Source organism: Culex quinquefasciatus, chromosome 2 (genome assembly GCF_015732765.1).
Source record: "Culex quinquefasciatus strain JHB chromosome 2, VPISU_Cqui_1.0_pri_paternal, whole genome shotgun sequence".
Classification (NCBI taxonomy): Eukaryota; Metazoa; Arthropoda; class Insecta; order Diptera; family Culicidae; genus Culex; species Culex quinquefasciatus.
In genome coordinates this window covers 51,255,652-51,281,439 of record NC_051862.1, presented here as the reverse complement: position 1 = coordinate 51,281,439, position 25,788 = coordinate 51,255,652, and the positions used below count along the sequence as shown (strand labels likewise).

Sequence of the window (25,788 nt, the reverse complement as noted above, 5' to 3'; positions counted from 1 at the left end):
TAAAATTCTAAAATTCTAAAATTCTAAAATTCTAAAATTCTAAAATTCTAAAATTCTAAAATTCTAAAATTCTAAAATTCTAAAATTCTAAAATTCTAAAATTCTAAAATTCTAAAATTCTAAAATTCTAAAATTCTAAAATTCTAAAATTCTAAAATTCTAAAATTTAAAATTCTAAAATTCTAAAATTCTAAAATTCTAAAATTCTAAAATTCTAAAATTCTAAAATTCTAAAATTCTAAAATTCTAAAATTCTAAAATTCTAAAATTCTAAAATTCTAAAATTCTAAAATTCTAAAATTCTAAAATTCTAAAATTCTAAAATTCTAAAATTCTAAAATTCTAAAATTCTAAAATTCTAAAATTCTAAAATTCTAAAATTCTAAAATTCTAAAATTCTAAAATTCTAAAATTCTAAAATTCTAAAATTCTAAAATTCTAAAATTCTAAAATTCTAAAATTCTAAAATTCTAAAATTCAAAAATTCTAAAATTCTTAAATTCTTAAATTCTAAAATTCTAAAATTCTAAAATTCTAAAATTCTAAAATTCTAAAATTCTAAAATTCTAAAATTCTAAAATTCTAAAATTCTAAAATTCTAAAATTCTAAAATTCTAAAATTCTAAAATTCCAAAAATTCAAAAATTCAAAAATTCAAAAATTCTAAAATTTAGAATTCTAAAATTCTGAAATTCTAAAATTGGGTACTAAAGCCCTATGTCAATTTTTATGTACAACGGTAAAAAACACGATAAAAAACCATTTCTGATCACTTTTTTTTCATTTTAATGCAAAAAAATTTGACAAGACAACATTTTTTCGATGGATCAACTATGGTCCCCTTGGAACGAGCTGTCAAGTAGGAGCTTTTCTGTCGAGAAGGACCGCGAGGTTAATTTTTCAAAATTGATTTAAAAATCCATTTTAAACTCTTTCTGGACGCAAAAAGGGTAATTGCACTAAGAAAAATAAGCTTTATCGCTGTGAACAATAATATCAGCAATCTAAGCTTCATTTTAGGACCCAATTATAAAATTCTAAAATTCTAAAATTCTAAAATTCTAAAATTCTAAAATTCTAAAATTCTAAAATTCTAAAATTCTAAAATTCTAAAATTCTAAAATTCTAAAATTCTAAAATTCTAAAATTCTAAAATTCTAAATTTCTAAAATTCTAAAATTCTAAAATTCTAAAATTCTAAAATTCTAAAATTTTAAAATTCTAAAATTCTAAAATTCTAAAATTCTAAAATTCTAAAATTCTAAAATTCTAAAATTCTAAAATTCTAAAATTCTAAAATTCTAAAATTCTAAAATTCTAAAATTCTAAAATGCTAAAATTCAAAAATTCTAAAATTCTAAAATTCTAAAATTCTAAAATTCTAAAATTCTAAAATTCTAAAATTCTAAAATTCTAAAATTCTAAAATTCTAAAATTCTAAAATCCTTAAATTCAAAAATTCAAAAATTCAAAAATTCTAAAATTCTAAAATTCTAAAATTCAAAAATTCAAAATTCAAAATTCAAAATTCAAAATTCAAAATTCAAAATTCAAAATTCAAAATTCAAAAATTCTAAAATTCTAAAATTCTAAAATTCTAAAATTCTAAAATTCTAAAATTCAAAAATTCTAAAATTCTAAAATTCAAAAATTCAAAAATTCAAAAATTCAAAAATTCAAAAATTCAAAAATTCAAAAATTCAAAAATTCTAAAAATCTTTAATTCTTTAATTCTAAAGTTCTAAAATTCTAAAATTCAAAAATTCTAAAATTCCAAAATTCTTAAATTCTTAAATTCTTAAATTCTTAAATTCCTAAATTCTTAAATTCTTAAATTCTTAAATTCTTAAATTCTTAAATTCTTAAATTCTTAAATTCTTAAATTCTTAAATTCTTAAATTCTTAAATTCTTAAATTCTTAAATTCTTAAATTCTTAAATTCTGAAATTCTTAAATTCTTAAATTCTTAAATTCTTAAATTCTTAAATTCTTAAATTCTTAAATTCTTAAATTCTTAAATTCTTAAATTCTTAAATTCTTAAATTCTTAAATTCTTAAATTCTTAAATTCTGAAATTCTGAAATTCTGAAATTCTGAAATTCTTAAATTCTTAAATTCTTAAATTCTTAAATTCTTAAATTCTGAAATTCTTAAATTCTTAAATTCTTAAATTCTTAAATTCTTAAATTCTTAAATTCTAAAATTCTAAAATTCTTAAATTCTTAAATTCTTAAATTTTAGAATTCGAAAGTGTGTAATCATACTTGAACTGAAAAATCCCATACAAGTGTGTAAAAGTGAACTGAAAAAAATGTAATGCTGTTTACCAGTGCAGCTGGATGGTGAGACGAAGTGAGAGGGGGAGAGGTTTTGACATTTTTATGCCCGCAACAGTTTCCAACGACCGAGTCCAGCAAGGTACTGATCGTACAATATTTAATTCTAAAATAAAATTGTTGCAACATGAGCACTTACAAATTGAAAAATCTTGAGATTAAAAAAACTTCAACGCTTTTAAGAACTCATAATACAAAACTCATTTTTTTATATAGCTCGATCACAACCCGAAGTGAACTTATTCTGTGACTTTCGGATAATTGAGTCTGGACTGTATTCTTAAGTTCCGATTTCTTATAAGATTTTGAGTTCTAAACTTTAGGAATCGCAAAATTAAAAAAAATCAAAGTTGTCTGATTTTTTGTGAGGTCCCGGAGTGTTCATCCCTCTCACAATCAAGATTGAAAACACGAGTTCAACAAACAAACAAAAGGTAGACACCTTTTGTTTGTTTGTTGAACTCGTGTTACCTTTCAAAATAACAGCCCCGGTTAGCACCGTTAACGTAACGCTCCGTAAAAACAAAACAAAAAAGAGTCGAAGCAAAATCGTAACGCACCGCTCGCTTGTGTTGGTCAGAGTGAGACACGCAGAGAATGTTGCCTTCCCGCTCTTTCCCTCACGAAAGCCGCGAAAACAAAAGCAAAAGCAGGGCCAGCTGCCATCTCTGAAAAGGTCCCGCAACAGACCGACACACAGACACATTCGGATTGATCGCGAAATTTGCATGTGTTTCACTTTGCTCGTCGAAGAAAAAGGGATTCCAAATTCCAAGTTTTGCTTTCGCCGCGCTCGGTCGTTTAGTGCTGCTACGTAAATTTGGTGGCTTTTGGAAGGTGCCACTCTAGGCGGATTTTGGCGAAAAGTTTGCGGAAACACGTTTTTCTTTTGCTCTCTGATTTTGATCGACATCCAAGTTGGCCGATTGTCATCGTCTGGTTCCGGCGCGAGTGGAGTGGAATCCGGCGGAAGAGGAGACCGACGGAAGTTTTTGCATCGATCTAGACGAGTCCGGGCGGGACCACACGCGTCATTTCCCGCGGATTCTTCGGTGGATGGTTCTGGCCGGAAAAGTGAGTTTATTCGTCTGAGGGGAATCATATCACAAGGGGAAGACGGGGGGAAAGAGTTGTCCTTGGAAGTTGTTTGGAGACATTGATTTAACCTAAAAAATGTGTGAAACTGTTGTTCGAAAAATAATTATTCTCGCTTACTTTTTCAAAATGTCCTATGTCCACAGGAAACCCATGGCGGATTGGTTGTTTTGAAAAAGTACTCTATAATAGTTATTACTGTTTGTTTTACGAAACAACGGACAACAATAAAAAAAACAAGTTTATCTAGGTGCCTAAAGGTTTGCAAAACGTGAAAATTCATTTTAAAGTAACTACGCTTTTCTAGTTCTACAATGCCTAAAATATCGATCAGAAAACTGCTTCTCAATATACAGATTTTAGAATACTTACATACCATTTTTGTATGGGCCAAAACTCTATGAAGTCATGTCTGAATAAATCAATCAACAATAGGGTGACAATTAAGAAAAAAAAACAACCTCAGCTAAACCCTCTTAGGCAACTGGGCCAATTTTGAGCGAAATCGGTTAAGGTCAAAGAATCGCTATAGACCGTTAAAGTTGTTGATAAAAATCTTTTCATACAAAAACGTCTTCTTTAAATCGCTTAAAACTCGTCTGGCAGCGTTTGTATTAGATTCAGGGTTGTTACTGACGGCGCGGATCGCGCGGATTTGCTGGCTTATTTTGCTCAGGCGCGGATTTCGCGCGGATGGCAATTTTGAAAATGTTTGTTTGTATTTTCTTAGTACGAAACTTCGAAAAATGAAGATGAGCATGAGCATGAGCATGAGCATGGTTGACTGCCAATGAGCTGCTACTCCGTTATTGACAGATCAGCTGAAGTTAAACAATGAATCAAAAATGATCAGTGGGAGCCAACCATCCGTTCGACGCCAACATTTCAAAAAGCATCATGTACAAACCATGCGTTTTGAGAAAAACGCATTAGAATGTTGAGCATCCATTTTCAATTCCCATTTTAATATAAAAGCAAAATAATATGTTCTAATGATAACAAACGATGGAAAACGTTGCTTTTATTGATACTTGATCATCCAAATTCAATAAAACATTAGTTCCGTAATTTTATTTGAGAAAAACAAACATAACTTCTTTTGAAATCACCAACGTCTATATCACCCTGCTGTCATTGAGGGAGCGGTTTGTTATGATTCGTTTTCTTCGCCGAATGTACATGGCGCTTTGTTCATGTTGCTTTTTTTTCGTCACGAGGTTCATGTAGTCTTTTGTTTGACAGATTGACAGGGCTATATCGACAGGGACTGCTGATGGCAGAGATTTTGTTTATGTTACTTTATTTAAAATCATGATTAAACAGACTTTACTGAAGTAACTTTTGCTCATTTTTGGTGGAGAGGTAGCTTATTAGGAGTACTTTCAGAATATGCAATAACCCAGAAAGTGTCAAAATGTACATAATGCTTTTTGAAATGTTACCGTCGCGTTCACTGTTTAACCCCTGAAGACCCTGACTTTATTAGTCAATACCGGCGCCCTCCCAAGAAGCCTGCAGTTCAACAAAAGGGAGGAATGTTAGTCCGATAGTTGAAGTTGCAGACTCATCAAGCACATAGTTTTTCGCTATATACTTGTTGATACCGCTTGAGACCGTTGAAACCACAGCATCTCCTTCAAGCATCACGTGATTATTTTTTTGGGTTAGTAGGATAAGGTATTGGCTTTTCGATGCCTCCCGAGCTACGATGCTATGGGGAGGACTTTCATAACAAACCCGTCGGCGAGCCTTCCGAGCAACGATGCTATGGGAAGGTCTTTCTAATTAGCACACCAAAACACTCGCGCACAGGTATTTAAATACTGAATAAATGTAATTTTTCATCACGATTACCCAGACGACATTGATGATATAGGAAGGACTTTTTTACAGTCATTTACAGTAACACTTAAACTTATTTTAATGCAACAATTCACACGACGTCGTGCCTCCCGATCAACGATGATGTAGGAAGGACTTGAGCAAGCCAACCAGGATGAAACACGAAATAAAATTCTTTTCTTTTCACACACAATGCCACATAATTGACCGCGCGTCACCACCCAACAAATTGAACTGATTTTCTTCTGCTTGTGGGTAAGCCAACCAGGATGAAACACGAAATAAAATTCTTTTCTTTTCACACACAATGCCACATAATTGACCGAGCGTCACCACCCAACTAATTGAACTCAAAACTTCGAAAAATGAAGATAAAGATTATGTAGAAATTATTTTTTATATGTTATGATGTAATGATGATGAGTAATGATTTTTAACCTTATTTATTTTTAATTTTATACTGGATTTATTAAATTTTTAATTTTGTAAATCAAATATTACAAACTTTTCCCTAAGATATAAACATTAGAATGTATAACAAAAACTATTATTGGGGCTTGTTCTGGTGGGCGCCAAATATGAGCTTGATTGGACGTTACAGAAGCTGGCCTCCACTTTCGTATTTTGGAATGGAATTTAATCGGTAGAAATATTTTTTTTTCTAAATTTTTAAAATTCTTGGCGAAAATAAAAAGATCAGAACATTCCAAATTCAAAGCTTCAAAAATTCAAAAATTCGAAAAAAATTGTTTTCATAGTTTTTATAATAACAAAAACAAAAAATCAAAACAAATATTTTTTTTCGAAATTTCTAAAATCGTGATTTAAAAAATCTGAAATTTCTAAATTCAAAATTTTAGCAATCTGAAATTCTAAATAACAAAAATTTGAGTAATCGAAAATTTGAATATTAAAAAAAAATCAAAATTAAAAAGTCAAAATTTAAAAACTAAAAAATATCAAATTCAAAACAATATAGAAACAAAAATCTCAAATCTTAAATGATTTTAGTATCCTTATGCTTATAAATTCTAAAATTCTAAAATTCTTAAATTCTAAAATCCTTACATCCTAAATTCTTTAAGGCTGGTACAAATATTTTTAAAAGTTTTGTCACCCCCTTCAAAATTGGCCCGAAAATCAGGGGCAAAAAAATATTTTGCAATAAACTTCAAAATTTCAATGAAAATTCAAGTGCAACCAGCTGAAATCAAATTAAAATACATTCTTCTGCGTTTAAAATCATTTTTAGCATGTTTGGGTTTATTAAAAAATCCTAAGATTTTTTGAAAATTTTCGATGCAAAATCTTTTTTTTCGATACAATTTTTGTTTTTGTCAGATCTTAGATTTTTTGAAAACTAATGATTGCAAAACAACTGAACTAGTGTAAAATGCATTTTAAGATACTTTTTTCATTTAAATGTGAAGACTATGGCTTGTTATTTAAATTTTTATATTTTTTTATTTTTTTGCCCCCCCTTGACCTCTGCCAGGGCCGAAGGACAAAAGCTTTTTTAAATATTTGCATCGGCCTAATTCTTAAATTGTTAAATTCTAAAATTCTAAAAATCTAAAATTCTAAAGTTCTAAAATTCTTAAATTCTTAAATTCTAAAATTCTAAAATTCTAAAATTCTAAAATTCTAAAATTCTAAAATTCTAAAATTCTAAAATTCTAAAATTCTAAAATTCTAAAATTCTAAAATTCTAAAATTCTTAAATTCTAAAATTCTAAAATTCTACAATTCTTAAATTCTTAAATTCTTAAATTCTTAAATTCTTAAATTCTTAAATTCTTAAATTCTGAAATTCTGAAATTCTGAAATTCTGAAATTCTGAAATTCTTTAATTCTTTAATTCTTTAATTCTTAAATTCTTAAATTCTTAAATTCTTAAATTCTTAAATTCTTAAATTCTGAAATTCTAAAATTCTAAAATTCTTAAACTCTAAAATTCTAAAATTCTAGAATTCCAAAATTTAGAATTTTAGAATTTTAGAAATTCTAAAATTCTATAATTCTAAAATTCTATAATTCTAAAATTCTAAAATTTTCAAAAATTTTCAAAAATTCTAAAATTCTAAAATTCTAAAATTCTAAAATTCTAAAATTCTAAAATTCTAAAATTCTAAAATTCTTAAATTCTTAAATTCTTAAATTCTAAAATTCTAAAATTCTAAAATTCTAAAATTCTAAAATTCTGAAATTCTAAAATTCTAAAATTCTGAAATTCTTAAAATCTAAAATTCTAAAATTCTAAAATTCTGAAATTCTTAAAATCTAAAATTCTGAAATTCTGAAATTCTAAAATTCTAAAATTCTAAAATTTTAAAATTCGTAAATTCTTAAATGTTTTTATTTTTAAATTCTTAGTTCTTAAATTCTTAAATTCTTGAATTCTTCATTTTTTGAAGTTCTATTTTATTTAAGAGGTTTTGAAATTATGGAAGACATTTATTTTAATATCAGAAATTAAATTTCGTTCGGAGTGAAATTTTAGCGAGGATTTTGGATTACAAACTGTATACAAATTCTTAGATTTTAAATATTTAGACTTTCGAAATTTAAAATTTTATCATATTATAATATTAGATTTTTATTTAACTTTGAGGTTATATTTTTGAAGTAATACTTTGAGGTTTTTAAATATTGTATTTTCTAGCAGGCCAAGGATTGATACCTAAGAGCATGCAATGGCACTGACCTTGTGCTCTTCGGTTGACGTCCACGTAAGGAACATCCTGGAAGGAGCGTAACTAACTACATCCGTAGTTCTGTTAGATCATCCGAATTATCTTGATCAGAACAGTACAGCTCTGGTTCCTTGCGAGTGTCCTATTTTCTTACCTCCACGTTGGCTTGGTTTTCATGATGACCTAGCTGGTGGCCTGTGGAAACGGAACGTAAACCTTTGACCACCGCGGGTCAGAGTCGAGACGGCTAAAAGAAAGGGGCGCGACAATGTGGGAAAGGGAAGTAATTTGTGATTGTAGACGGTATTGTTTTGATTCGCAGTATGTTGAGTCAACTGCTGTGGATGTACCTGAAACATCGCACAACGGGTTTCTCTTCCCTTCATTCTCAGCTACCACCATCTCCTATTTTTATTTTGCTCTACTGATTCTCAATGCTTCACTGATTCTTCTGTTTAATATCCATCATTTGATTTTGATTTTACTAACTTTTGATTCTCTTATCTCTCAAAGCTTTTCCACTCTTTTCTATCAATTGATAGATACTGCTGTAACAAACTTTGTGTTTTTTCCTTAAAAATATACTTGTCCTTAATGTACTAGTAATATCAAGTCTATTTATCATTTGCCTAATCTTTTTTTGATTTTATTGCGAATTTATGTATTTGAACATTTTTTTATCTGTCCTATAAATTATCATTACTATAATCTAAGCTTGTTTTGTATCTCTATTTATTAACTATTGTCCAATTTTACATCTAATACATCTAGCTTCTCATTTTATTCTTTAAAATACGCTCATCATTCTCTTACTATTGATTCTTAATTTTTATAAAATAATTCTCTGTTACAGTCTATTGTTATCAATCTTCACCCTTTTCTTCAAACAAGTGAGGTTTGAGCCCTTACTCAATTTATGGAATGGTTAAAGGATTAACACATTTGTTACTACAGTAGTTGTTCGGTAACTGGGCGTTATTTAACTGGGCTGCTTTTTAACTGGGCGCTCGATAACTGGGCTGTAGCCCAGTTAAAAAGCAGACAAACGTCAAAAAACCAAAACAAACCGAAATGAACGAGGGGTTAATGGATGCCAAAAGCCTTTTCAACAAATAAAAAAAAACTTTTTTCAAACATGTATTACATTTCAAGTCACAATTAAAGAAATATGAAAAGTAAGCATTGTAAATAAATTTGAGTATTTTTAATTTTTATTTTTCATTAGGAAAATATTATGCATCGTTGGCCCCTCGTTATTTTTCGTTCAGCCCAGTTAGCGAGCAGCATTCGGTGACTGGGCTACGTTCTCAGCCCAGTTACCGAACAACTACTGTATTGTATTTTTGGTAAACTTTTATAACATGCTTAGGACCAAAAATTGTAACAAAACACCGCGACAAAAGAAATAGCAACAGATAAACAGACTCAATAATAGGGAAGATTTCAGGAGAAAACAATACACAGTAAATAACAATAAGTTTTTGAATTCAAACTAAAAATAAAACAGTTTTTGCTTTAATGAAAGTTGATAGGCACACTATACATGGTTAGGCGCATATACTTACATCAAACCCTACTTAATGTACCACCCCCGGCCGAGTTAAAATGCGTAACCGGAAAAGAAGGTGTGCATGTCTGGCAAGAACACTCAAAGCGTGTTCTAGCGTGCTGCTCGTACTGACTCAGAGCAAGGGTGAGATGTAGGTGTAAGGGCAGTGCGTGTTAGTCGGGAACCTGGTGCATAAGATCGGTCAAGGCCCGTTCTTACACTGAAAATTGCGAATTGCGAGTTTTTAAATATTGTATTTTCTATTTTGAAGATTTTTTTTTCATGACGCTTGCCTTGACCGTCTCTTAAGGATTTTTTTCTAAATGGATTTATTCTGCCCACCATTGAAAAAACGGCTAATATCCACTTTTGCAAAAACGAGATATTCGCACCAGGCGGTAGAGGATGTTCCAACGCATCTCTTGGAACTTTAATTTCACTGAAATAGTGTTTAGACTTAGCTGCCGATGCGAAAAACCAAATGCCACTCTTATGGGAAATTGCCTTGACGGAGATTTTGTGACAAACACTAAAACGCGTTTTTCTCGGAATACTTGATTTGGCATAATAGCCGAATTTCCAAATATGGGCAGTATTACTATCATTCTTTTGGGGCCTTTATCCATAAAATGAGTTTTTTTTATCAAATGTTTCTGAATTAGTTTTTCTTTATTAAAAAATAAAATTTCTTAAATGTTGGTCGCGATATTTTTTTTTTCTATGGCGTGGATTTAGCGCGGTTTCGGATTTTTGGTCGGCGCGGATTTGGCGCGGATTTTTTTTCGTCTCTCCCGTAACAACCCTGACTCAACAAAAAATGCAATGAAAAATTGATTTGCGATGCCCTGGGCTTTGTCATAATGAGTGTCATAGGTTCGATGCTTGTTTGGCAAAGAGTATGATTTGATTCGATGTGGAATTAAAATCGAAGTGTTCAGTATGTTGCTGAAGCTTCCATTTTTACACATGGACACCACTTCATGCTGCGAGAACCCACTTTGGCGCAGTCTCAGGGCTTAATCGATGGCCGGTAAGCTGTCATCGAGACAAGGAGGTTCTCTGATAGTGGAAATATCACATTTGTACAATGAACCGCTACATATCGACGTCGTCGTGCTATCTTGTCGCACCCGCCATTTTGACGTTCCGAGAAAAACGCGTTTTAATGTTTGACCTTGAATATTCAAAAACGAGAGCACGCAATGTAAACAATAACAAACACGTTTTGTTTGGCTCACCATTCTGTGCATTGTCCCAAAGTTTGGTTGAAGTTGGTTGCTGGAGTCCCGAGTTATAATTACAAATGTTTACGGTAGTCTAGCTTGTACGTGCGACAAACGCATCCTGACTTTCCTGGCCTGAAATCCCTTTGGCCTTTTGTCGCACTTACATCATTTTTCATGGAGTGACAAGATAGCACGACAAGATTGAAACTACTTTTATATGTAAAGTGACAAAAATGCACGGAGTTTTTTCGGTTTTTGTTGAATATCTCAGGATTGAAATCGAATTTTGGGAATCTGTGAAGGTCAAAAGGTGAGGCATTGTGAGCTGCACAAAATGGCGTTCTTAACTCAATTTGGCCTAAAATGCACGTACGACAAGTTAGCACGATGGTGACGATATGTGATTTTTCCCTATCTTAATGTGGGTGTCAGGTTAGGATGCGGGTTTTTAAAAAAATAGTTTTTGTAGAATTTAGGATTTTAACTATAAATATATTTTTTTATATTTTGCATTTAATTTTTAGGGACAAAATTAGGAATAGTGAATTTAGTAATTCTATCAGAATCGGTGATTTTCATTCAAGTAGCATAAAAACCATTCTGATTTGTCAAAACTTCCATAGAGTCTCGATCAATCAATAGTGAAGTGATATCGGACTAAATTCGTTGATCTGTTGAACTAACGGTTGTCGGATTATGATTGTATCGACCATTGTTGCGAATCGAGGATCTACTGGAACTCTGACGATCAAATGGTCGTCTCTTTTTCAATTCACGACTTGTAAAATATGAACTGTTATTAATTTTTTTTTGTTTTTTAAAAGAAGCCAGACAGGTTTTAAAAGAAACGTTTTTTTTGGCTATTAATTCAAATGTCAGGGATTTGAGATAAGAGTAGCTTTCGGATAGGTTGCTTTAAATCTTGTATTCAATTCAAGTTAGGTAGTTATCCGCAAATGAATATTTGGACTTATATGAATAATTGAACATTTTGGACTTATGAATAACACACAACTGTGCATTTATTCTAGAGTCAGATCCATACAGCGTCAGTGTTTATTTGGTCGAAGTGTACTAATTCATTGGCAGATCTGATTCTAGTTGTAATGTACGACAAGACTACTGACGGACGTGACAGGACGAGGGCCCAGTTTAGAGGTTTCGACATCAACGATGTGCGGCTGGATCACCCTCTCAAAAAAAAAAAAAAAAAATGAAAAATTGATTTGCGAAAAAGTAGATGTATGTTCATATTTCATAATAATATTTAAATTTAAAATTTATTACACTCTGTCTAAATTTATGTTGATAAATATTTAAGCGATTCCGCAGGATGAGACCAGCAGGATCCAGACTTTTAAAGTTCTCCCATTTAGCTCAATTTTGCGTGGGAGATTCTTGGCCAAAATAACAAGACCCGTAATTTTTATTTGGTTGACACCCTCTTTATACAGAGCTCACACTTACTACCAAATGATTGGTTTGATAGTAAGTGTGAGTCCTGTGTAAAAAGTGACAGTTCGGGTGGCGTTTGGTAGTAATTGTGAGCTCTGTATAAAGAGGGTGTCAAACTTAAAAGTGACCAGTTTGTCAACAGTTGGTGTCAAACCATCAAGGTTTCAGCAGATCTTAATGAAACTAAAACATTACCAACACTACTAAACACCAGAAAATTTTGACAGGGGCTACTCATTAACATAAATGTATGGCCTAGTTTCAGACAGGGGCTACTCACGAATACAACTGCATGGGCTAGTATGGTTTTGGTGACGGACGAGTCTACTGTCAGTTTGTTCTGACACCACCCCCTTGGGTTTCAGTCTACATCCGAGACCACCAGACAATGCATTACAAGCATTAAAGCGGCCAGCTCTTCTATGTTGTGTTTACCGCAGAGAAGATTTCTGGAGTTTTTTTTGAAAAGGTCCAATAAACCAAACTTTCAGTTTTTGCTTTTTGGGTGTTTTAAAAACCCTGACTCAAGGCGGTCCAATATTTAAAAAAAAAAACTCCAGATTTTGAGAACGGATTCCCAAAATCTAGAGAAGAAGAAGGATGCGTGGACATACCGTAATAAACGCTCCGACAAAATATTTAAACTAGTTTTTTTCTCAGGTCCTTATTGATTTGGTGTCTTCGGCAAAGTTTTTGGTTATCAGGACTACTTAGGCTAAGAGAACCATATTACGTGACAAGAAAAAATAGTATCCCTAATCGTTTCTTCCCTCCCGGTCCTTCTCCACCCAGTGAGTCGCCGTAACGGACGTGGACGGGGTGGCCGTGGCCGTCGCCGCGGAGGCGCTCGCGCCGGCGGTGACCAAGCAGCTGGGCCGCCTCCGCCAGCGCCACCGGCCTTTGTCATCCCGCCGGAGTACAACGCGTACAGCGAGGAGGACGACAGCGATAGCGATGATGACGAGATCAACATCTTTCGCCAGATGGCCTTGATTGGGGCGCTCAGCCGGATGCAGGGCCGTTCCTCCGGTGGACGGCACGCCGAGACGGGTGGAGGGCGGTCGGACACGCGAGCGACTGAGCGACGCGATGTTCGGCAAAAGATTGTGTTCACCGAGGATCAGATCGAGGTCAACACGATTTACGCGAGCTTCAAGACGGAAAAGGTCACGGAGGAAAGCGTCCGGAAGCTGTTTGCCCAGTTTGGCCCGATCAAGCAGGTGCGGTTGCACACCGCGGTCAACAACAACTCGTACGACGGGGAGGACGACCACAGGGGGATGCAGACGCGGGGGCGACCCCAGCGGTACCAGCGGCAGCAGCCCAACCGGTACGCGTTCGTGTCGTTTGAAAAATGCGAGGATGCGGCCATGTGAGTATGAATTTTCTACTACGGAATGTCTTGAGACCAACCTGAGGGGGAAAGGAAAGGTGTTTGAACTCTCTCCTTCTTTTAGGGAAGAATGGAAACCGGGTGCGGTATCGATTTAATAAGGGAAGAACTGTGTCAGGGATTTGTGCATGCAGAGTGAGCAGGAAATTACTTTGACCTCGATCTTTTTTGTGTGCTTTCGGTAGGGACACGATTAGTAGGACTGGGAAGCGACAAAAGCGTGATAACATCTGCAATGATTTATTAGATTGGGTTATTTACCGCAACTTGTTGCTCTACTTGCAGATGCCTGCAGCAAAAGTTCAAACTGCGTAACCAGTGCTACATTGCCAAAGCGGACAGCTGGCACCAGGAGGCGTACATAAAGAAGCAAGCCGAGGAGGAATCCGGTTCGTCCGCCGCACCGCCAGCCGAACCATGCTGCTCAAGCGCACCTACCACAACAAACACAACATCGACGGTCACTTCTGACGGAGGTCAGCCCGCAGATCACAACTCAAGCAACGCATCGGAAACGCCGGAAGGTTTCACCATCCTACAGCTGAACGACGATTGTCTGATGACGATCTTCTCCGAGGTGGACCTGCTGGATCTGTTGGCACTGAAGAAGACCTGCACCCGCTTCGAGGGCGTCTGCTGTGACCTGCTAAAGCGACACAAGAAACTAGATCTGGACAATGTGTGCCCTAAGAAGACGTACCTCACGATGCTGGACGCTAAGAACATCCTCATGGAGTTGGGTCCGTTCGCGGAGCACTTGATTATTACGCGGGATACTTTCGCCAAGCCGGGGGTACGGATTTTGTACCTGATTCCCAAGCACTGTTCCAACCTGAAGGAGCTGGACATTCACGACTTTACGCTGAAGCCAAACGCACTCAAGACCCTGGAAGGCGTGTTCAAAACGCTCGAATCGCTGCGACTGGTCAACTGCGGAATCGCGGACAGCATCGAGCGAAGCCTGGGCCAAGCCAAAAACCTGCAGCGGTTGGATTTGTCGCAAAACAGCGAAATCACTGGCAAGTGCTTGAAGGCCGTTCGAAACCTCAAGTATCTCAACCTGGAAAGCTGCCAGAACATCCAAGGAAAGCCGTTCAGCACCTTCTCCGAGCGGAACAAAACGCTCGAATTCCTCAACATAAACTGCTGCAGTCGGCTCACCACCGAAGCGGTCAAATCCCTGGTGACCAACCAGCTCGAGCTGCAGCACCTCATCTGTAACAATCTGTACGACAACGTCGAACCCGCCACCATGGCCATGATCGCCAAACTACCCAAGCTCACCAAAGTCCAGTTCAAGATCAACAACTTTGCCTCGATCGACCACATCCTGCAAGCCTTCGCCGAGTCGAACCAGCTCGAGCACCTGGACCTCTCCGACGGCATCTTTACCTCCGTCGACTACAACCTGCTGTGCTCGCTGACGGCCCTGCGCGAGCTCAAGCTCAACTACAAGCTGGACTTTTCCGACGAGCACCTGGCCAAACTGTGCCACAAGGGAAACTTTGTCGAGCTGCACATCGCCGGCTGTACGAACGTCAGCGACAAGCAGCTGATCGAGTTCATCCGCGCGAATCCGGCCCTGAGGGAGCTGGACGTGTCGTACTGTCAAATTACCGAGGGGCTGGTCTTTTCGGCGATCGATATCCTGAAGGAGCAGGCGGCGGCGCACGGGGGTGGTGGCGTGACGCGGCCGGCCCGCACGCTGCGGATGGTCGTCGGCCAGACGAGCATCTGTCCGGTGATTAATGATGTGAGTATTGGGGCTTAACGAATGGTAATGGCTTGAAATCAGTGTGTTGAAAATTTTTTTTAATCCACCTAAATTTCGTCTGTACGACCTTAGAAGGCGGTTACTTTCTAAATTTCAAAAGTTGGTTAACTCTTAACATGGTTTATAATATAAGATTTTTTAAATTTTAGATAATTTTCTTTTGAAGTTCAAAAGTTCCTGAACCCGAATATTGTGGTCACAAAGCCTGAAGCGAGTATTCAAAAATGTAACACATTTGATAATTTTAAAGTTCAAGTCATTACAAATTTAACCCTCTACAGCACAATATTTCTTTCGAAAATTTTTATTTTACGCGTGTTTAGGAGGTCATTTTGAGCAAATTTTGTTCTACGAAGAACTTTCCTTCTCTTGTTTTATGTTTTTCTTGTTTCATTTTGAGTATATTAATTTGCGTTTAACTGGTTTATTTTATGTTTGTTTTTAATATTATTTGGCCTATTCTACCACCTAATATAATTACATTTTGCTTATCTAATTTTTTCACGTTTTTAAATCACTTTTTTCAATTTTTTGCTTGTTTTTCACATTTTCTGCAATAGAATGGCACCACCATCATTTAAATCGTAAAAAAAAGTCGTAGAGGCATAGTCTGGACACTTGAAAAATTACTGCATACTTCTTTTTACTTAAAATATAGGAAATGTTAGTTAAAAAACTCAGCCAAAATGGATCCCAAAAAAAAAACATTTTTAAAAACATTGGCAAAGTCACATAAAACAAGTAAAACTTCCAACCCATAAATTTTCTAAAATTGTAAGAGTTCTTCTTTCCAATGCTTTTTAAAGATCAAAAATTGGTTGAAAAATGGATTTTTGGCGATTTTTAAATCGAAGCCCGTCTAAAGGGGAGGGTTGAGTTGTAGAGAGTTAAAGCTTTAAACAATTCTAATGCACTTAAGGAGGTATCAGACTATGACATCCAAACTCGTGCTTTTTCGTGTTTGTCAAACTCGCAAACAAGGCAAATGGTCGGCTGACGTTTCTGCAAACAAAAGCAGAGGCAAACTGTCAAAAAGTGCGAGTTTGTTAGTTTGTTTGTCATAGTCTAATAACACCTTGACATTTTACAATCCTAAAACTTGTAAATTTCTAAAATTGTATAATACTCTGGTTAGTTTGCAATATGTCGCAACAGCCATTGCGACCTCCGAAACTTATTTGATTTTTTTGGGTCTCCTACGAAATGCTGAAACCCAAAATGCAGAATTATTCGAAAGGCAGAATTCGCATAAGGCATTCAGAACTTTAGGAATATATGAATAAAAAAAAATCGTAAAGAAAAAAAGTGATGGATTAAAACATTTAAATAAACATTTTTCAAATTTAAAACAGTTCTGGAGTTTTTTTTTTGAAAAGGTCCAATAAACCAAATTTCCAGTTTTTGCGTTTTGGGTGTTTTTGAAACCGCCTTGAGGCAGGGGTATTAAAAAACACCCAAAAAGCAAAAACTAAAAATTTGGTTTATCGGACCTTTTCAAAAAAAAAAAAAAAAAACTCCAGAGTTAAAATTTAAGCATGCGAGAATATGAAAATTTCAGGGTTGTTACGGACGGCGCGGATCGCGCGGATGGCGCGTTTCGCGCGGATCTGGCGCGGATTTGCTGGCTAATTTTGCTCAGGCGCGGATTTCGCGCGGATGGCAATTTTGATAAATAAATCAATTGAGAGAGATAGAATTACTTTTAAGCTATTAAGAAAAATACTATCAGGAATTACGATTATTTGTTTTTTCCTTTGAGTGGAAGAATTTCATAATTTTTATTAATTGAATTTTCTTCTGAAAATGTTTGTTTGTATTTTCTTTGTATCAAACGTTGAAAAATGAAGATGAAGATTATGTAGAAATTATTTTTTATATGTTTCTTGGCATTTCTTAGCACCTCCGGCTCTGAATATTTTATTTCTTTTGAGTTTTGAGTAATGATTTTTAACCTTATTTATGCTTAATTTTGTAAATCAAATATCACAAACTTTTCCCGAAGATATAGACATTAGAATTTGTGTAACAAAAACTATTATTGGGGCTTGTTCTGGTGGGCGCCAAATATGAGCTTGATTGGACGTAACAGAAACGGGCCTCCACTTTCGAATTTTGGAATGGAATTTAATAGAATATTAGAAAAATTATTTTTTCTATATTTAAACATTCTTGGCGAAAATAAAAAGATTAGAACATTCCAAATTCAAAGCTTCAGAAATTCAAAAATTCGAAAAAAAATTATAGTTTTTTATTAGATAAAAAAATCAAAATACATATTAATTTTTTTTCGAAATTTCTAAAATCGTAATTTGAAAAATCTGAAATTTCTAAATTCAAAATTTTAGCTATCTGACTTTCAAAATACCAAAAATTTGGGTAATCGAAAATTTGAAGGTTTAAAAAAATCAAAATTAAAAAGTCAAAATTTGAAAACTAAAAAATATCAAATTCAGAACAATATAGAAAAAAAAATCTCAAATCAGAAATAATTTTAGTATTCTTATGCTTATAAATACTAAAATTATTAAATTCTTAAATTCTTTAGTTCTTAAATTCTTAAATTCTCAAATTCTCAAATTCTTAAATTCTTAAATTCTTAAATTCTTAAATTCTTAAATTCTTAAATTCTTAAATTCTTAAATTCTTAAATTCTTAAATTCTTAAATTCTTAAATTCTTAAATTCTTTAGTTCTTAAATTCTTAAATTCTCAAATTCTTAAATTCTTAAATTCTTAAATTCTTAAATTCTTTAATTCTTTACTTATAAAATTCTAAAATTCTTAAATTCTTAAATTCCTCAATTCTTAAATTCTTAAATTCTTAAATTCTTAAATTCTTAAATTCTTAAATTCTTAAATTCTTAAATTCTTAAATTCTTAAATTCTTAAATTCTTAAATTCTTAAATTCTTAAATTCTTAAATTCTTAAATTCTTAAATTCTTAAATTCTTAAATTCTTAAATTCTTAAATTCTTAAATTCTTAAATTCTTAAATTTTTAAATTCTTAAATTCATAAATTTTTAAATTCTTAAATTCTTAAATTCTTAAATTCTTAAATTCTTAAATTCTTAAATTCTTAAATTCTTAAATTCTTAAATTCTTAAATTCTTAAATTCTTAAATTCTTAAATTCTTAAATTCTTAAATTCTTAAATTCTTAAATTGTTAAATTCTTAAGTTCTTAAATTCTTAAATTCTTAAATTCTCAAATTCTTCAATGCTTAAATTCTTAAACTCTTAAATTCTTCAATTCTTCAATTCTTAAATTCTTAAATGTTTTTGTTTTTAAATTCTTAGGTCTTAAATTCTTCAATTCTTGAATTCTCAATTTTTGAAGTCCTATTTTATGCAAGAGATTTAGAAATTATGAGAAGACATTATTTTAAATATCAGTAATTAAATTTCTTACGGAGCGAAATTTTAGCGAGGATTCTGGATTACAAACTGTATAAAAATTCTTAGATTTTAAATATTTAGACTTTCGAAATTATCATATTATAATTTTAGATTTTGATTTTATTTTGAGGTTATATTTTTGAAGTTAAATTTGAAGGTTTTTTTAATATTGTATTTTCTTTTTTGAAGATTTTTTTTTCATGACCCTTGCCTTGACCGTCTCTTGAGGATTTTTTTTTTTTAATGGATTTATTGCTTTCATTCTTTTGGAGCCTTTAAACATAAAACGAGTTTTTTTTTTAAATCAAGTACTTTCTGAATTAGTTTTTCTTCATTAAAAAATAAAATTTCTTAAATGATCAGTAGTGCGGTGCCTGTGTGGACGCTCAGTCCTGTTTTTTCGTGTTATTTTCCGTCTCTTTTATGTCGCTGTTCGAGTGCATGGGGTGATTGGTCATTATAATTAAATAATGGCATCAGTAGTGCGGTGCCTGTGTGGAGAGAAGTGCGGTGCTTCGGTGGACGCGCAGTCCTGTTTTTTTCGTGATAATTTTCGTCTCTTTTGTGTCGCTCTTTGTGTGCATGAGGTGATTGGGCATAATAATTGAATAATGCCATCAAAAGTGCAGTGCTTCTTGGGACGCGCAGTTCTGTTTTTTCGTGATAATTTTCGTCTCTTTTGTGTTGCTATTTGTGTGCATGGGGTGATTGGTTTTATGTGAGTAGGTTTTATTTTTTATGTTATTTTCTTTCTCTCCATTTCCTCAGTTTGATTTGCGATGCCTTTCCGTCGGGTCGTGTTTTTTTTTCGCGTTCGTCGTCGGTGTGTTTTTTGTTTTTTTTTCGCGTGCGTGTATGTGTGTAAAAGTGCGGCTGGTTCTGGTTGTCATCGATGACAATTGAGCCAGTCTTATTTGCGATGCCTTTCGGTCGGGTCGCAGGGTTTTTTCGCGTTCGTCGTCGGTGTGCAATAACAACAAAACCTTATCATACCATTTCAGCTCGATAAACATCGTAACTCGTCGTTCGCTTCGTTAATCAGTGCCCCACTAAACATGAATCATGTAAAACTCGTAAAAACATCTCAATTAAAAAGTCAGACTGTTAAATTCTTCATCATTTAATTACAAATAATTTTGGTTCTATCTTTCCACAGCCGGCTGTCTAAGATAAATCCATTTCAATTAAAAGTTAACAGCCGATAAACGGGAAATGACTCATCCGCAGCATCCAGCCCGGGTGCATGTTGACAGCTCCCATACAAACTGAGCGTACCCCGTTTTGTGGGCCCAGTGGGCCTAAGATGGTGGCCTTCAATATTATCTAGCCAAACTTTTGAAAATGGCGAATAGCTTAAATAACCTTAGTTTTTGCCTTGTCCTAGTTTAAAACGACAAAATAAGCATTCTGGAATCATTTTCTTTCAAAACTTGTTTAAAGTTACGCCACGTTCCAATATTAGTCTAGCACAGTTGAAGTGAGCGTGCCGCAAAAGCCGTCACGAAAAAAAGTTTCCTATGCTAATTTTGAGTTTCGTATTTGATGGGCGGACTCCGACGAGACCCACTTGCCATCTGTCGGTGAATACGCGCAACTCACGAAAACTGTCATCTTAAGGTCCGGTTGGCAGCATCCGATTGCTTGCCTTGAGATTAAAACATAATACCTTTCAACAAACACTATGATTTTGGGTCGCATCATCATCTTCTATGGTGAATCCTGACCAAACACCCTATCCTACTAACAAATTTTCAGGTTCCTGGCGCATGTGGGGTGTAAGCACAGAGTAAATCAGCTGCCCTAGTAGCAACCTGCGCTAACTAACATTCCCGTCCCTTAAAATCGAGATCTACAAACTGACATGGCGGGCGCCGTTGGTGGCCAATGACTGTTACCTATTCGCAACTGATCTAGCTTTAGCAATCATGGTGTTTTATCTTTTCAGCGCATTCATACATGCTGTTGATAAGGGAAACACCACTAGATCGTCGAAGCATATAATCAGTAGTGCTGAAAGGATATTACGGTTCTGTTCAGCAACGGAGGGGCAACCATGGGTGATCTCTCATGCTCATGCTCATGCTCATTAAAAAATAAAATTTCTTAAATGTTGGTCGCGATATTTTTTTAAATGGCGTGGATTTCGCGCGGTTTCGGAATTTAGGTCGGCGCGGATTTTTTTTTCGACTCTCCCGTAACAACCCTCAAATTTCTTAATTTGAGAATTCTGAAGTCCTAAATAAATGTTTTTCCTGAAATTCTACCATCAGCAATTCCATTTGAAAAGAGTATAAACCGAATAAAAGTTCTCCGATCGATCCGATCCGATCCGACTTTTTCAAATGTTAAGCTAGATTTTTGAAACTTCTTACTATTTTTCTAAAATAGCTAATCACCTAGCACGGTCACCCTAATGGCCAAACAAAAAAATACGAGTCTAATTATTTTGGCCAAGAAACCCCAAGAAAAGCTCTTCTTTTTTTCGCGAGATTCTCAGAATCGAAAATTGTCAGTCTCATTCACAATCATCCCTCCTCAACAGAGCGTAGCTACAAAAGCCGCTACAAAACAAATTGTACCAACGTAGTTGACCGGGACGTTACGCGTGGTCGATTTTCACTCCCCCACTAGCGTTCATTCATTGCGGTGTTCTGAGAAAACAAAAGAATCTTCGGCGAGTGTGCGTGAACGATGAAAAGAGACAGAATGATAGAAAGAGAATGCTCTTGCTGTCAATCACGAGATAAAAAAAAAGAGAACTCGCGTGCTAAATTGACAGTCCGCTTTGCACTCTGATGTTTTGGTGAGACAATCACCAAATGATAGGTTTTTCTATCACTAATTTACAAAACGGATTTCAACATTTTTATTTTAAACCTATTTTTTTTGTTTCAACAATAAAAAAAAGAATAAAGTTTTTTTTTAATTTTAAGACTTTCACATTTTAGCATGACTACAGTAGTTGTTCGGTAACTGGGCGTTGTTTAACTGGGCTGCTTTTTAACTGGGCGCTCGATAACTGGGCCGTAGCCCAGTTAAAAAGCAGTCAAACGTCAAAAAACCAAAACAAACCAAAATGACCGAGGGGTTAATGGATGCAAAAATCATATTCAATAAATAAAAAACTTTTTTCAAACTTTTGTTTAATTTCAAGATACAATTAAAGTAAAATGAAAAGTAAGCATTGTAAATACATTTGAGTAACTTTTATTTTTATATTCCATCTGGAAAATATTATGCATCGGTGATCCCCTCGTTATTTTTTGTTCAGCCCAGTTAACGAGCAACATTCGGTGACTGGGCTACGTTCTCAGCCCAGTTACCGAACAACTACTGTACATTTTTAAATATTTCCAGTATTGAAAAATCGAGTAAAAAGTTCAACAATTCCAGAAATTATCATTTATTAATTTTTCATTATTTTAAAATATAATTTTATTACATTTTTTATTTCAAAAATTAAAAATTAAATTGATTTTTTTCCGAGAATACTTCTGTCAAACTGCCAATGGAAAAAATAACGATAAAAACCTGTCGTCGACGTGCCTCCCAACCTACGCTGCCATAGCACAGAGTTATTTCAACTTGACACTTTTATATTCTTCTTCGCAGAACGCCCTCGTCAAGAGCAGCCGCCACCTGCTGGAGCTGTCGTTCTTCGCGACCGAGGGCTTCTACAGCGAGATGGACGAGTACGACGACGTGATGGGGGACGATTCCGGCGACGACGAGGACTTTATGGGCTACGACTACGAGGACGACGATTCCGACCTGTGGGGTCTGGACTACGACTCGGATCTTGGCAGTGAGTTTTTTTTTTGTTTCATCGTTTTATTGATGGGAAAGCGTGACTAAAGTGAGTTGTTTTTTCCTTCTTCAGATTTCGTCGACATGTGCCAGTTCTTCTACGACAGTGACAGCAGCGACAAGTACTACATGGGCTACGGAGACTACAACTTTATGTAAGTTCGCCTTCACTGTTGTCTCTCACCCGTCTTGGAACCTTCCCAAGTCCTCACAATTAATAAGTTTGTTAAAAGAGAAGAGAAAAAAAGCCTCATCGTTCGAGAAACAATCGCAAAGCTGCATCGTCAGTACATCCGGAACAGACGAGTCTGGTACGTTTAAACTCAGGCAAAAAACACACGAGAGCACTCTACTCACCACACCACGGGTTTAAAATTCCTAGAATTTTTATTTGCGCGCAATCGGAACCGACTGACCGATTCTTCCAGAAAAAAAGAAAAGAAGCTTCGTTTTTCACGTGTGTGCGAGCTCGTCGAACGAGTGTTAGTCCCTTTTTTTTCATTGTTATTTTTCTTCAAACACACCTCTCGAACGAGAAACACTTTCGTGCGAATGCTATCGTTCTCTCTTGCCTCTTGCCGTGCAAGTTTCGTTTTCAGTTAGTTTTGTTGGATGTTCATTTTATTGTTTCTTTTTTTGGCCGTTCATATGAGCGAGACTGCAGGAGACGTCCTTAATCGATATTTTTTAAATTCATTTTTGAGAAAAAATAAAAAGAAAACATTTTTTGGGTTAAAAATAAAATAAGATCGTAAGTTAAAAAAAAATACTATTGACCTATCATTTCAAAATCATTATAGAGAAAATCCCTGAAACGCTAACTTATCCATTGACAAACTCGCAATAACAAAAAGGTAAGTGTTTGAATTGTTCAATATTATTTAATTACTGTTCACGTTCCCTCTAAAATTGCAAACCACCGCGGGGGGCAAATATGAGTTTTTTTTATCATTTTTTGCTTTCGTTTACCTTTAAAATAAATAATTATGTGTTGATTCATGCCTAGAAATGCTAAAAGTTTATTAAACTTTTTAATCCTATTGAAAATTTCAAAGAATTTCATTTTTCAAAAATGTCGAAAGTTATTTGCTCTCGAGTTTGCAAAGCAGGTATCAAATTTGATCTCAAGTTCATCTGTAGAAAAAAATATGGTACCTGTCGGGTACTCATTTTCTGATACCCGACAAGTACCGGCAAGCCGGGGGCAAAGTTTTAAATGCGTGTTTCGGAGATTTTTGTATGTTTGCTCTTGTGTGTGATTAAAAAATTCAAAAATTTAAATTTTGGTCAAAAAATAAAAATGAAAATTCAAAAATTTAAAAATTCAAAAATTTAAAAATTTAAAAATTCAAAAATTTAATAATTCAAAAACATGAAAATTTAAAAATTTAAAAATTTAAACATTCTAAATTACAAAAAATTAAAAAATTAAAAAAAAAATCAAAATTACAAAGTTTTAAAATTTCAAAATTCTCAAATTCCAAAATTCTAATATTCCAAAATTCAAAAATTCAAATATTCACAAATTCAAAAATTATTGTTTTATTTATTTTTTTTTAAATTTTATTTTGTTTTTATTTTTTCTCAAATTTTTATTTTTTTTTCAATTTAATAATAAACATTTTTATTATTTTTTCCATTTAAATTTTTTAAAAGTTTTTAATATTAAAATTTTATTTTTTTTTGATTTTTTTATTTTGTTAAAAGATTTCTTGTTTTAAATTTTTAGAATTCTTTATTTTTATTTTTTTTAGAAAAAAATATTTTTTTTATTTTTTTTATATTTTGTTATTTTTAATTTTTTTTAATTTTTTTTTTTATTTTTTAACATTTTTTTTTATTTTTTTTTAATTTTTATATTATTTTATGACCTTGTTGCGTGCTCTTCGGTTGACGTCCACGTAAGGAACATCCTGGAAGGAGCGTAACTAACTACATCCGTAGTTCTGTTAGATCATACGAATTATCTTGATCAGAACAGTATAGCTCTGGTTCCTTGCGAGTGTCCTATTTTCTTACCTCCACGTTGGCTTGGTTTTCATGATGACCTAGCTGGTGGCCTGTAGAAACGGATCGTAAACCTTTGACCACCGCGGGTCAGAGTGGAGACGACTAAAAGAAAGGGGCTCGACAATGTGGGAAAGGGAAGTAATTTGTGATTGTAGACGGTATTGTTTTGATTCGCAGTATGTTGAGTCAACTGCTGTGGATGTACCTGAAACATCGCACAACGGTGTTTCTCTTCTCTTCATTCTCAGCTACCACCTATCTCCTATTTTTATTTTGCTCTTCTGATTCCCAATTCTTCACTGATTCTTCTATTTAATATCCAACATTTGATTTTAATTTTACTAATTTTTGATTCTCTTATCTCTCAAAGCTTTTCCACTCTTTTCTATCAATTGATACTGCTGTACCAAACTTTGTTTTGTTTTTTTTTTCCTTAAAAATATACTTTTCCTTAATGTACTAGTAATATCAAGTCTATTTATCATTCGCCTAATCTTTTTTTTAAATTTTATTGCGAATTTATTTATTAGAATAATTCTTTATCTGTCCTATAAATTATCATTACTATAATCTAAGCTTGTTTTGTATCTCTATTTATTAACTATTGTCTAATTTTACATCTAATACATCTAGCTTCTCATTTTTATTCTTCAAAATACGCTCATCATTCTCTTACTATTGATACTTGATTTTTATAAAATAAATTCTCTTTTACTCTTAATTGTTTTCAATCTTCACCCTTTTTTTCAAACAAGTGAGGTTTGAGCCCTTACTCAATTTATGGAATGGTTAAAGGATTAACACAAATATTACTATTGTTTTTTTGAAAAACTTTTATAACATGCTTAAGACCAAAAATTGTAACAAAACACCGCGACAAAAGAAATAGCAACATATAAACACGACTCAACAATAGGGAAGATTTCAGGAGAAAACAATACACAGTAAATAACAATAAGTTTTTGAATTCAAACTAAAAATAAAACAGTTTTTGCTTTAAAGAAAGTTGATAGGCACACTATAAATGGTTAGGCGCTTATACTTACATCAAACCCTACACAGAAAAAAATATGTAAATTTACACAGCACGTAAATGCTGTTTCTTATGTAAACTCACTCAATGTAATGTTGAAATATGATGTAATGAGCAAAAAGTAATGGAAATCACTCCGATGTAAATCTAAATCTAATGTAAATCATGAATCTAATGGAA

The 25,788-nt window shown here is 33.6% G+C and overlaps 1 protein-coding gene across 1 annotated transcript; it reads left to right on the top strand.

Moving 5' to 3' along the window:
* Positions 1-2,990: 2,990 nt before the first annotated feature.
* On the top strand, positions 2,991-23,281 carry LOC6049873. Its single transcript, XM_038254503.1, has 5 exons — positions 2,991-3,410; positions 12,989-13,568; positions 13,875-15,342; positions 22,371-22,563; positions 22,639-23,281. Coding segments are annotated over exons 1-5 (2,328 nt in total). The 5' UTR covers positions 2,991-3,409; the 3' UTR covers positions 22,725-23,281.
* Positions 23,282-25,788: the final 2,507 nt, after the last annotated feature.